The sequence below is a fragment of the Ahaetulla prasina genome, chromosome 7, assembly GCF_028640845.1.
Source record: "Ahaetulla prasina isolate Xishuangbanna chromosome 7, ASM2864084v1, whole genome shotgun sequence".
Classification (NCBI taxonomy): Eukaryota; Metazoa; Chordata; class Lepidosauria; order Squamata; family Colubridae; genus Ahaetulla; species Ahaetulla prasina.
Window position 1 is genome coordinate 10179969 of NC_080545.1, and position 10808 is coordinate 10190776.

At 47.1% G+C, this 10808-nt stretch overlaps 1 protein-coding gene across 1 annotated transcript; it reads left to right on the forward strand.

Moving 5' to 3' along the window:
• The first annotated feature begins 4680 nt into the window (after positions 1-4680).
• Positions 4681-10603, forward strand: AKAP3 (A-kinase anchoring protein 3). Its single transcript, XM_058191252.1, has 3 exons — positions 4681-4788; positions 6829-8937; positions 10448-10603. The coding sequence occupies exons 1-3, from the start codon at positions 4681-4683 to the stop codon at positions 10601-10603; spliced, it is 2373 nt and encodes a 790-aa protein (XP_058047235.1).
• The last annotated feature ends 205 nt before the right edge of the window (positions 10604-10808 follow it).

The window sequence follows — 10808 nt, forward strand, 5'->3', positions numbered from 1 at the left end:
GGTTCTAGGGAAGAATGTGATGTGAAGGAGAGCCAACTAAAGGAAAAAAAAGAAAAGAAAAGAAAAGCTGTGATTTCAGGTTGTATATATAATAATAAATATAATTAAATTTCAATTTTGCAGGTATCTCTATCTCTATCTCTATCTGTATCTATATCTATCTATCTGTCTGTCTATAATCTCTCTATTACCTATCTCTATATCATACCATCTATCTCTCTATCACCTATCTCTTGTCTATTATCTGTCTATCTACTTTCTCTTTCTATCTCTCCATCTATTTCTTTCTCATTTATGTATTGTCTATTATCTATCTATCTATCTATCTATCTATCTATCTATCTATCTATCTATCTATCTATCTATCTATCTATCTATCTATCCTGTTTTCCCCAAAATAAGACATCCCCTGATAATAAGCCCAATCGCATGTGGCAATAAGGCCAAGCGCTTATTTCAGGGTTCAAAAAAAATATAAGACATGGTCTTATTTTTGGGGCATCACGGTATCTATCTTATCTATCTATTTATCTTCTATTATCTATCTATCTATCTATCTATCTATCTATCTATCTATCTATCTATCTATCTATCTATCTATCTATCTCTTCATCCATCCACTACCCACCCATCTATCATCTATCTATCCATTCATGTATCATCCATCCATCCATCCAGCTACCCATCCATCTACCCTGTTTTCCCCAAAATAAGACATCCCCTGATAATAAGCCCAATCAGGCTTTTGAGCGCATGGCAATAAGCGCTTATTTCAGGGTTCAAAAAAATATAAGACAGAGTCTTATTTTCAGGAAAACATGGTATCATCCACCTCTATCTATCTATCTATCTATCTATCTATCTATCTATCTATCTATCTATCTATCTATCTATCTATCTATCTATCTATCTATCCATCCATCCATCCATCCATCTAACCTACCCATCCATCTCTCTTTCCTTTTCTCTCTCTCTCTCTCCCTCCCCCTCCCATCAAAAAGTTCTCCAAAAGACTACTGCCCGTCATCTAGAAAATAATCGATGAAGGAGCCATATCCATCCTGGATCTATTGCACAGTTCAGCTACACTTCGGTTTACAGGAAAAAATATCCAGTATTGCTGTGGATTTCATCTTTGAACAAAGTAGAAGCATCGCTGATCCTAATTTAATCCCCGTAAAAAAACGACCATAAATGCACCAGGGACTGACCCCCAACGTTTCTGCCATTTTACCAGTTTCCTCCCAAGCTTTGACTAACTGCTGAGCCTCCTTCTGATGGTGTTGATGATTGCCATGGAAACAGCAGAGTGACCTGGGCATTGTGACTCCAAGGTCCATTCTGACAAGGAGAGGATGAGAGAGGAGGCCACAGTGTGGGGAGCCTTTGAGGAACATCCTGGAAGTTTGGCCTAAAAGCCTACTTTTGGGGAACTCTTCGTGAGTCCTCACATTGATGTTCTAGAGGTAGGCCACATTTCTCCATTCTGTGGTCAACGCAGGCCAAGACGTGTAAGCTCCAGCGATCAAACTGTCTCTACCTTAAGGGATGGGCCAGCAAAGGAAGTCTAAATCTTGTAAACCTTTAGGATCTGATTCGGGTTGGGTTTGTTTTATTGTCCTGTTATTTTTGGGGGAGTCTTGGTTTTAATATGTCCTTGTTTTTGTACGCAGGGAGAGAAGGACAGTAGGCCTTCCTTACCGGCCTCCTCAGCAGGAAGTGATGGAAATTGTAGCAGGTGAGAACATCCCTCAGACCATTAGCGAAGAGACAGTTGGTTCCCTAGCTCCAGATTCAGAGGATTGTCTCCCCAAGTACACACTTCTCTCAAGCCGCCTTGTTTAATTAATCAATTATTAATTCTTAGAGGGTCTATTGTTGCAGACACAGCAAAACTGAGCAGCTAGGATTCTCTTGTTTTGCTAAGCCTTGGTGCCCTTCCCCTTTTAAATTCTGCTTGGTGATGATGCTATCCATTCATGCAGAATAATGGAGTAGGAAGGGACCTTAGAGGTCTGCTAGTCCAACTCCTGCTCAAGCAGGAGGCTCTATACTAGGGGCATCAAACTCAAGGTCTGGGAGCTGTATCTGGCTGCAGGGTGCTTAGATCTGGCCGGTGTGGCTGCCCTGGAAACAGCAAAGGACTGGCCCACTTTGCCTCTGCCAGTGAAAACGAAGTTCGTGAGGACCGTGCGCGGCCCTCACGACCTCCGTTTTTACTGGCAGAGGGTTTCAGGAGGTTGTTGCAGCCAAAAACAGAGCTTGGGAGCCCATTTTTGCTGGCAGAGCGTTCGGGCCGCCACAGGCACCCCCAAAATGAGGGATGTCGATCTGGCCACACCCACCCTCGCCAAGCCCATCCTGCTCCCCCGAGGTCAAACACAACCCATTCCTGATAGCTGTCCACTGTCTTCTTAAGGCTCAGCGGTTAAGACCCTGGACTTGTCGGCTGGAAAGCCAGCAGCCCAGGTTCGAGACCCGAGCACCACGTGACAGGGTGAGCTCCCATCTTTACCTCAGCTCCTGCCAACCTAGCAGTACGAGAGCATGCAAATGTGAGTAGATAAATAGGTACCACTTCAGTGGGAAGATAACAGTGTTTCATGATATCATGCTGGCTACATGACCACAGAAATGTCTTCCGACAGCGCTGGCTCAATGGCCTTGAAATAGAGATGAGTCGGCAACAAGTAGGGGAGTAAAATCCACAGCGATTCCTTTATCTTTACCTCCGTGTCATATACCGGTTGTAGGCCTTGTTTTAATTGTGATGCTTCTGACACAAATAAACAAACAGCAGAACCTGCGGGGCCTCCTCGGATAATTTCTGGAGAACATGCAAGAGAATGTGTCCCTAAGGTGCTTTTTCAAGAGGCAACTGGACTTCCTTGTTTTTCTTTGAAGAGGTTTCCCTTCTCATCCAAGGAGGTTCTTCAGTTCAGAAGTTAAAACTGAAGAAGCTTCTTGGATGAGAAGTGAAACCTCTTCAAAGAAAAACAAATGAAGTCCAGTTGCCTCTTGAAAAAGCACTTTTGGGACAACCAAGAGCTGGATGACTGAAAATTCCACGAGGCTTTACAGAGTTGTGAGACTGAACATTTCAAGGCTTCGCAGTTGAGAAAACCCCAAAGCAGTGGTGAAATCCAAATTTTTTACTATTGGTTCTGTGGGTGTGGCTTGGTGGGCGTGGCAGGGGAAGGATACTGCAAAATCCCCATTCCCACCCCACTCTGGGGCCAGCCAGAGGTGGTATTTGCCGGTTCTCCGAACTGCTCAAAATTTCCGCTACCGGTTCCCCCGGAACCTGTCAGAACTTGCTGGATGTCACCCCTGCCCCAAAGGCAGCTTAGCTACCTCGTATTTCATGGCAGCAGAGAAGGAAACAGATAGGAAACATCTTCTATGTGATGCGACCTTGCCCAAAAGTTGAATTTCTCTGCTAATACCGTATCACCTTCTGTGCTCCTGCAGAAGCAGAAGACACCGGCAGCCCCACTCGTGGCCGTAAAAAACTGGTAAGTGCCAAAGCTTTTTTTCTTTTCTTTTCCCCCTTCAATACTTTTTTTTTTAGTTTCCCCTTCAATTGGGTTTTTTTTTTTTTGAGTTTGGAAAAAACTATGCAGCATGGGAAAAGAAAGTGCCTGGCTCAACACAGTCAAGGCAGTGGTGGGATTCAATTTTTTTTACTACCGGTTGCGTGGGCGTGGTTTGGTGGGCATGGTGTGGCTTGGTGGGCATGACAGGGGAAGGATACTGTGTCGTGTCCCACTCCCACTCCTACAAACGTGTCAAGGAAGTCCGTCACAAACTTGGCAACGAAGCCTTTGCAGCTTGCAAAGTTCTTTCGAGGTTTATCAGGTCAGGCAGGAGTCCAAGTTGTGACTTCAGCGATAGAGTCCAATATCAGCAAACTAGATAAGACTTTGCTTGACTCAAAGTTGGAATGCCAAAAGCAGGTCCTTTATATAGGCTGTGGGGTGTGGCTCCATGACTCAGCATTTATCCAGGCCTGCCCCACCCCTCCTTCTTCTGGCGTCGCCTCTCAGATCTCCGGAAGCGAGGGTTCTCCCACTTTGAATTGTCTTCAGCTGGATCTGTCAGCTTCTGGGAAAGGGAGGGGTCAGAGGGAGTAGGGCCGAGTGATTCCAGCACTTGGCTGGCTTCCTGCTCTGAAGGCTGAGCCAAAGGAACACACGCTGTATGAGTGAGGTTTATCGGGCTTGTCCTTTCACTCCTGGAATCCTCTCTGGGCATGGGGCCAGGGCCGGAGGCTGGAGGCATGACAGGCCGTTCATCTTCATTATCAGACTCGGAGTCTGATAAAAGGCCCGGTTGGAGATGGGAGGGGCCCGGCTGAGGAGAGGAGGGAGGACGAGTCACAACATACTGTAAAATCTCCACTCCCTCCCCATTCCAGGGGAAAGATACTGCAAAATCCCCATTCCCTCCCCACCCCACTAACCTGCTTTCCAGTTCTCCTGTGCAGGGCAACAAAAGAAGACCCAGCCAATCAGCTGGGACTCGGGAGGCAGCGAATAGATGGGGGCAGGGCCAGTCAGAGGTGGTATTTGCTGGTTCTCTGAACTACTCAAAATTTCCGCTACCAGTTCTGCAGAACTGGTCAGAACCTGCTGAATGCCACCTCTGGATCACGTTAGCTGTCATTTCTTCTCCCCTCAGATGTCAGAGAACATTGACTGGTTACAGAGTCAGAGTGGATTGTGTAAAGTCGAGCGTTACACAGCTAGTGAGGAGAAGGAGGAGGAGAAAGAGCAACAGAACTGGACGGTAAGAAGCGGCCTGTTTTGCCAGCAGACATAAGAGCTTGCTCCACTGGCTACAAATAAATCCATCAGTCAGTAGGGTCTAGAGCAGGGGTGTCAAACTCGATTTCATTGAGGGCTGCACCAGGGTTGTGTTTGACCTTGGGGCCCCAGGGTGGGCATGGCCAGGGTGGGCGTGGCCAGCTCAACGTCACTTGTGTTGGGGATGCCTGTGGTGGCCCAAGCACTCTGCCAGCGAAAACGGGCTCCCAAGCTTTGTTTTCGGCTGCGACAGCCTCCTGCAACTCTCTGCGAGTGGAAACAGAGTTGGGAGTGCTACCCACGGCTCTTGCACAGCTCCATTTTCGGCTGCAACGGCCTCCTGCCACTGTCTGCCCCTCCCGAGCTCCATTTTTGCTGGCAGAGGCACTGCGGGCTGGTCCTTTGTTGTTTCCAAGGGGCCAGATTTAAGCACCCCATGGGCTGGTTCTGGCCCCCGGGCCTTGAGTTTGGTCAAGGGTGAAAGATGATGTGTCTGGGATTGGATTTTTAAATATCTACTAGGTTGGCCACAGTTTTCATATTTGGGATTTGACAAGATATCTTGGCATGCTGCACAGTCTAGCATTTTTTTCTGTTCGGAAATATTTTCCTGCCTTGCCAGCGGCTCTTGTTTTCAGATGAAGGCCAGAAACCTCTTTTGTGGTCCTTGGGGTAGAATGAGGAGTCTGACTTTTGGGAAATATCAGCCTTGGGGATGATCAGAAGTCAGTCTTGGGGAGTTGCGGGGAGGAGACATGTTTGCATCTATCTACCTATCTATCAGAACATCTAACATTTTGAAAGAAGAAATGGACAGAGACATGACAAGAAAAGAGAGAGTTTTCTAGGACGTTTTTGATTGTGCTGAGATGTAGCTAGAAAGGTTTCTCAAATGTGTTTTGGGTTATTGCTCTACAGTAGGACATTGCATAGCCAGCCACTTTCTTCTTCTTCTTCTTCTTCTTCTTCTTCTTCTTCTTCTTCTTCTTCTTCTTCTTCTTCTTCTTCTTCTTCTTCTTCTTCTTCTTCTTCTTCTTCTTCTTCTTCTTCTTCTTCTTCTTCTTCTTCTTCTCCTCCTCCTCCTCCTCCTCCTCCTCCTTCACCTCCACCTTCACCACCACCATCTCCTCCTCCTCCTCCTCCTCCTCCTCCTCCTCCTCCTCCTTCTCTCCACTACCACCACCACCTCCTCATCTCCCTACTTCTACTTATTCTTTTCCTTCTTCCTTCTTCCCCTTCTTCCCATCCTCCTCCATATCGGCTTGAGCAATGCAGTAGCAGCTCTTGTCACAAAATCACAAAATCAAATCAACTTGGGAGCAGAATAATTTATCTTATCCTTAATATTCTTAGGACATTAGAGAGTCCGCTAAGGGATGATTAGCAGTGCTTGCATGTCCTAATTTTCACCTTCTTGTTCCACTTCATTATTCCATTCTGTTGGGTAAGAGAAACTTTTTAGGCATACTGTGTAAATAATTGATTTGATTCCCTGTTGTTCACCTCAGAGTTCCCTGAGTTTTTGATCTTGGGTTAGCAGGATCTGAAGTTTCAAATATTGGTATCTAATTCATTCTGGGTTTAATGTCACTTCTCCTTTAAGTCTAAGTGCTATTAATTTGCCCCTTCCTTCCTTCCTTCCTTCCTTCCTTCCTTCCTTCCTTCCATCCATCCATCCTTCCTTCCTTCCTTCCTTCCTCTTTCTAAGCTTCTAGCTTTCTTGGCCCAAACCATCATTGATAGGAGCTATTCAAGAAGCCATTCTTTGTCCACTGTCCAAAGTCAAGCAACAATTGTGCTCCCTAGTACCGCTGGTTGTGCAGTATATTCAAGTCTGTGTGTACTTAGGACAGCAGTTTAAGATAGCTCCTAATTTTCCCAGACAAAGTGACATCCCTTGAAACTTTATCCAAGGTAGGAAGCGAATGTCTTCCCACCTACCAAACACTGGGTGCCAATCCCATACAAGGAGGTGACGGGGGAGGGATTTGTTATGAAAAAAGTCCTTTATTCCATTTCTTAGACTGACTCTGCTAAGCTTTTCCAGCAACCTTCCTCTGATCCCCTCAAGGTCCTGAGCAGACTCCGGCAAGACCTGGAGAAGTCTGACGTCGGCGTCCAGGATGTGTTGAACGCCAGTAACAATGCCAGAAGGGCGAGGCCAAGAGACCCATCCGACGGACGTCAAACCCTGCCCAAGCGCAACGTCCGTTCTCCGGCGCCCTACAACACCTGCGACGAAGAATTCAGCTTGAATGTCAGCGCCAACAGGGTGTCTCCCAACTTCCACTTAAGCATGAAGGCCGGTTGTCAGAAGGAATCCAAGGATGAAGAAAGCGAGGGGTCCTCTTCCCCGAACCCCAATCCCGACCCGGATGAAGTCTCTTTTTATTGCAACAGGCTTTCCAACCTTGCCATCGCGATGGCACGCAAAGAGATGAATGACCGCTCGGAAAGCACCCCCACCTGCATACACAACACGCTGTATGCCGCTGCTGGAGACCACGGCCACCGATCCATTGGGGTGGGGACCGAGGATAGCAAGCACATCGCTACCAGGACGTGCGAGTGCAGATACGAAGAAAGCCCCGCCACCAAGAAGAAAACCACCATTTATTACAAAGAGGAGAACACAGAAGTGCCCAATAAAAGCGAGCCTCAAAGGGACGAGGGCAGAGGCTTCCATCATCGGAAGCGCTTTGGGCCTGACGAATACAACAACTCGCTGAGCAAAGGGATCCTGGTTTACGCCAATAACGTGGTATCGGACATGATGGTCTCCGTGATGAAGACGATGAAAGTCAAAGTCAACGATTCCAACATCGCGTGCGCCGTGTTGAAGAAGGTCCTGCTGAAGCACTCCAAGGAGGTGGTCTCCGACCTGATTGACTCCTGCATGAAGAACTTGCACGATGTCACCGGGACTCTCATGACCGATTCGGACTTTGTTTCCGCCGTGAAGCGAAGCCTCTTCACGCAAGGCAGCCAAAAGGCCTCTGAGATCGTGCAAGCCATGCTGAACCGCCTGCACAATGCTCTGATTGTGCAAAAGCAGTTCAGCGAGAAAGCCAAATCTCAGAGCATGGCCTTTGCTACCATCAAAACCGGCCAGGGCACCGACACCAAGACTCAGAACATGAGGTTCTCGGCGGCGAAAACGGAAACCACGAAAGATAAAGAAATGACCTGCGCGGAAACGGTTGGCAATCACATCATCAAAGAAGGTCTCAACATGTGGCATCAGAAGCAACATCAGGACACTACAGGGACAGCAATCCCAATGCCCGCCAAACCTATGCCAACCCAAGAAGTTCCAGACCTTTCTAATCTTACCACCGATTCTTGGGCGAGAGACCTGATCGTGACGGCGTTGTTGCTGATACAATATCATCTGGTGCAGCAGGAGAACGCCATGAAGGATGGAGTGGAAGGGGGCCGATCCAGCAAGGCAACTGGTGGCCTGGGCTTTTTGGCCCAAGATAAAGGCCTTGGCTCTTTAAAACTATCCGACACTTTGAAGCAATGTGAAGATGAGCAGTCTGGGATGAACGCGGAAAATGACATGTCAAGCTTGGTGGTCATGATGATCCAGAAGCTCATCAATGAGACCGTCAACAAATTAGGAGGAAATGCAGGGACATTGATGCCCGATGAAGCAATCCAGAATGCTTTCAAGGCTCCTGAAGGCCTAGGCCTAGGTCCTCCAGGACAATGTGATATGGACCATTCTTATGAAGATGCTATAGCCGGACTGACCAAAATGATTCTGGACCAGTGCGATGCCAAGAAAGAAGGAGGGAGCGGACCTTTCGTTGACAAACTGGTCGATACGGTGACCAAGCTGTGTCTGATGATTGCCAAATACAGCAATCCTGAGTCGGGACTTGGAGAACTCGGAGATGGAGAGGAGATGGGTGGAGGTTTCTATTCAAAGTGCTCGGGAAATGTGGAAAGCAGAGCAGAATCCGGAGAAGACACACCTACAGGACGTAAGGTGGTTGTGGCTAACCAGAGCGCTCCGGAAAACGTTCACAACAAGCAACTCCAAGCCATTCTCCAATGGGTGGCAGCCTCTCAGTTGAACGTCCCAATGTTGTACTTCATGGATGATGATGAAGAAACCCTGAACAAGGTACAATTGGAAGCGCCGGGAGGTTGTGGGGAATAGTGTGTGAGGAGAAGATAAAAATTAGGATGGTTCTGCTCATGTCTGAAGCAACAGAAACACTTTTTCTGTTCCTGTTTATAATCGTACACAGGTAGTCCATGAAAGCATGTAAAAACGTCAACTGTCCAGTTGGCGAATCCAGAAAAAGGAACTCTCGGGACATTATTTTACCAAGAGTCATCTTATCATCTAGATTTAATGACCCCATAATCCCTTGTGGGATGGAGTCTGGGCAACTGAATGGAGCTAGCAGAGTGTTTTAATGGCCAGATGCCCTTCCTGTCACCAATGCGGAATTTTGTTCTGCAGATACATTCTCAGTGTGCCCAGAGAGAGAAATATCTGCCTCTACCTAGGATTGAACTCACAGCCTCCTGATTGTGAGGCGAGAGCTCCACCTCTAGGCCGCCGCAGGGTATTATTTTAGCAAGAGTATAAAACTTTATTGAATAACCCACATTGGCATTGAAAAAACGGAGCCAGTTCTGGATTTCCCACACAAAACCAAGCATAGTTAATCCCCCCTCCTTTTCCTACCGGCCACCCACAGTCCAAAATGTCCACTAATCTCTTCTGTTCGTTTTGTCATGGAAACATGACAAAATCTGTTCTTTTTTCTGGGAAACAACCAGCTACGCCTGGACATTTGCTCGGTGTGTCGTTAAGATGCCAGCAATGTCTTATGGAAGCTGACGGATGCTTGAATGCCATTCTCCCACCCCTGCATTCTATCCAACCCCCTCCCTATTATTGTCAAGCTGCGAGCAAAGGACAAATGTAGGTGAAAGTGCAAATCAGTCTTTTTTTTATTTTTTTATTTTTATTTTATTTGCATTTATATCCCGTCCTTCTCCGAAGACTCAGGGCGGCTTGCATTGTGTTAAGCAATAGTCTTCATCCATTTGTATATTATATACAAAGTCAACTTTTTATTGCCCCCAACAATCTGGGTCCTCATTTTACCTACCTTATAAAGGATGGAAGGCTGAGTCAACCTTGGGCCTGGTGGGACTGGAACCTGCAGTATTTGCAAGCAACTGTGTTAATAACAGACTGCTTAGTCTGTTGAGCCACCAGAGTCTTGACATCAAGTACCGTGTTTCCCCCAAAATAAGACCCAGTCTTATTTTCTTTTGGGCTCCAAAATAAGCACTAGGGGTTATTTTTGCTGGCTGTCTTTTTTTTTTTAGCTATCCCAGGCACCCCGCACCAGCTTACCTCAGCGCTCTCATAGCCAGGCCATCCACATCCTGCCTCACCTCATGGTGACAGCTCCAGCAGCCCCATCCAGCAAGACCCCACATGGCTGCAGGCCCACTTCTTCTACTGGCACCGGCGCATCGCTGGAGCACTTAACAAATGTCTCACTTAAACAACAGAAATGTTGGGTTCAGTTGTGGTCAGATGTCAAGGACTACCTGTACCCGTTTGACAATTTCCCTTTTTCCTCTAACCCTCTCGTCTTCTCTTGCAGCTCCAGCAACTCTCCACAGTGGCTGTGGAGAGAAACTACAGTGTGGGAGACGTCATGCAATCTGTGCTGAAGTATGAGAAGGAAAGGCAGCTAGGAGAAGCTCTGGGCAATTTTGTGCGGTTGCCAGTCCTGGATTGGCTGCTTCAGAACCTGTAAGCCCAGCATCTCTCGGGTTCTTCAGGACCGCAGGCCTCTCCTTACCCCGTTAGTTTTCCTCGATACAGCACTCATTGGTCAAAGATGATATGAGTTTTACTGATTCCCCCAACCCCTGCTGAGCAGTGAAATGAATAAAGGAAGGAAATACTTAGTGTTGGTGTAAAGTATTATTTCCAGACCTATTGTTATTATCATTATTATT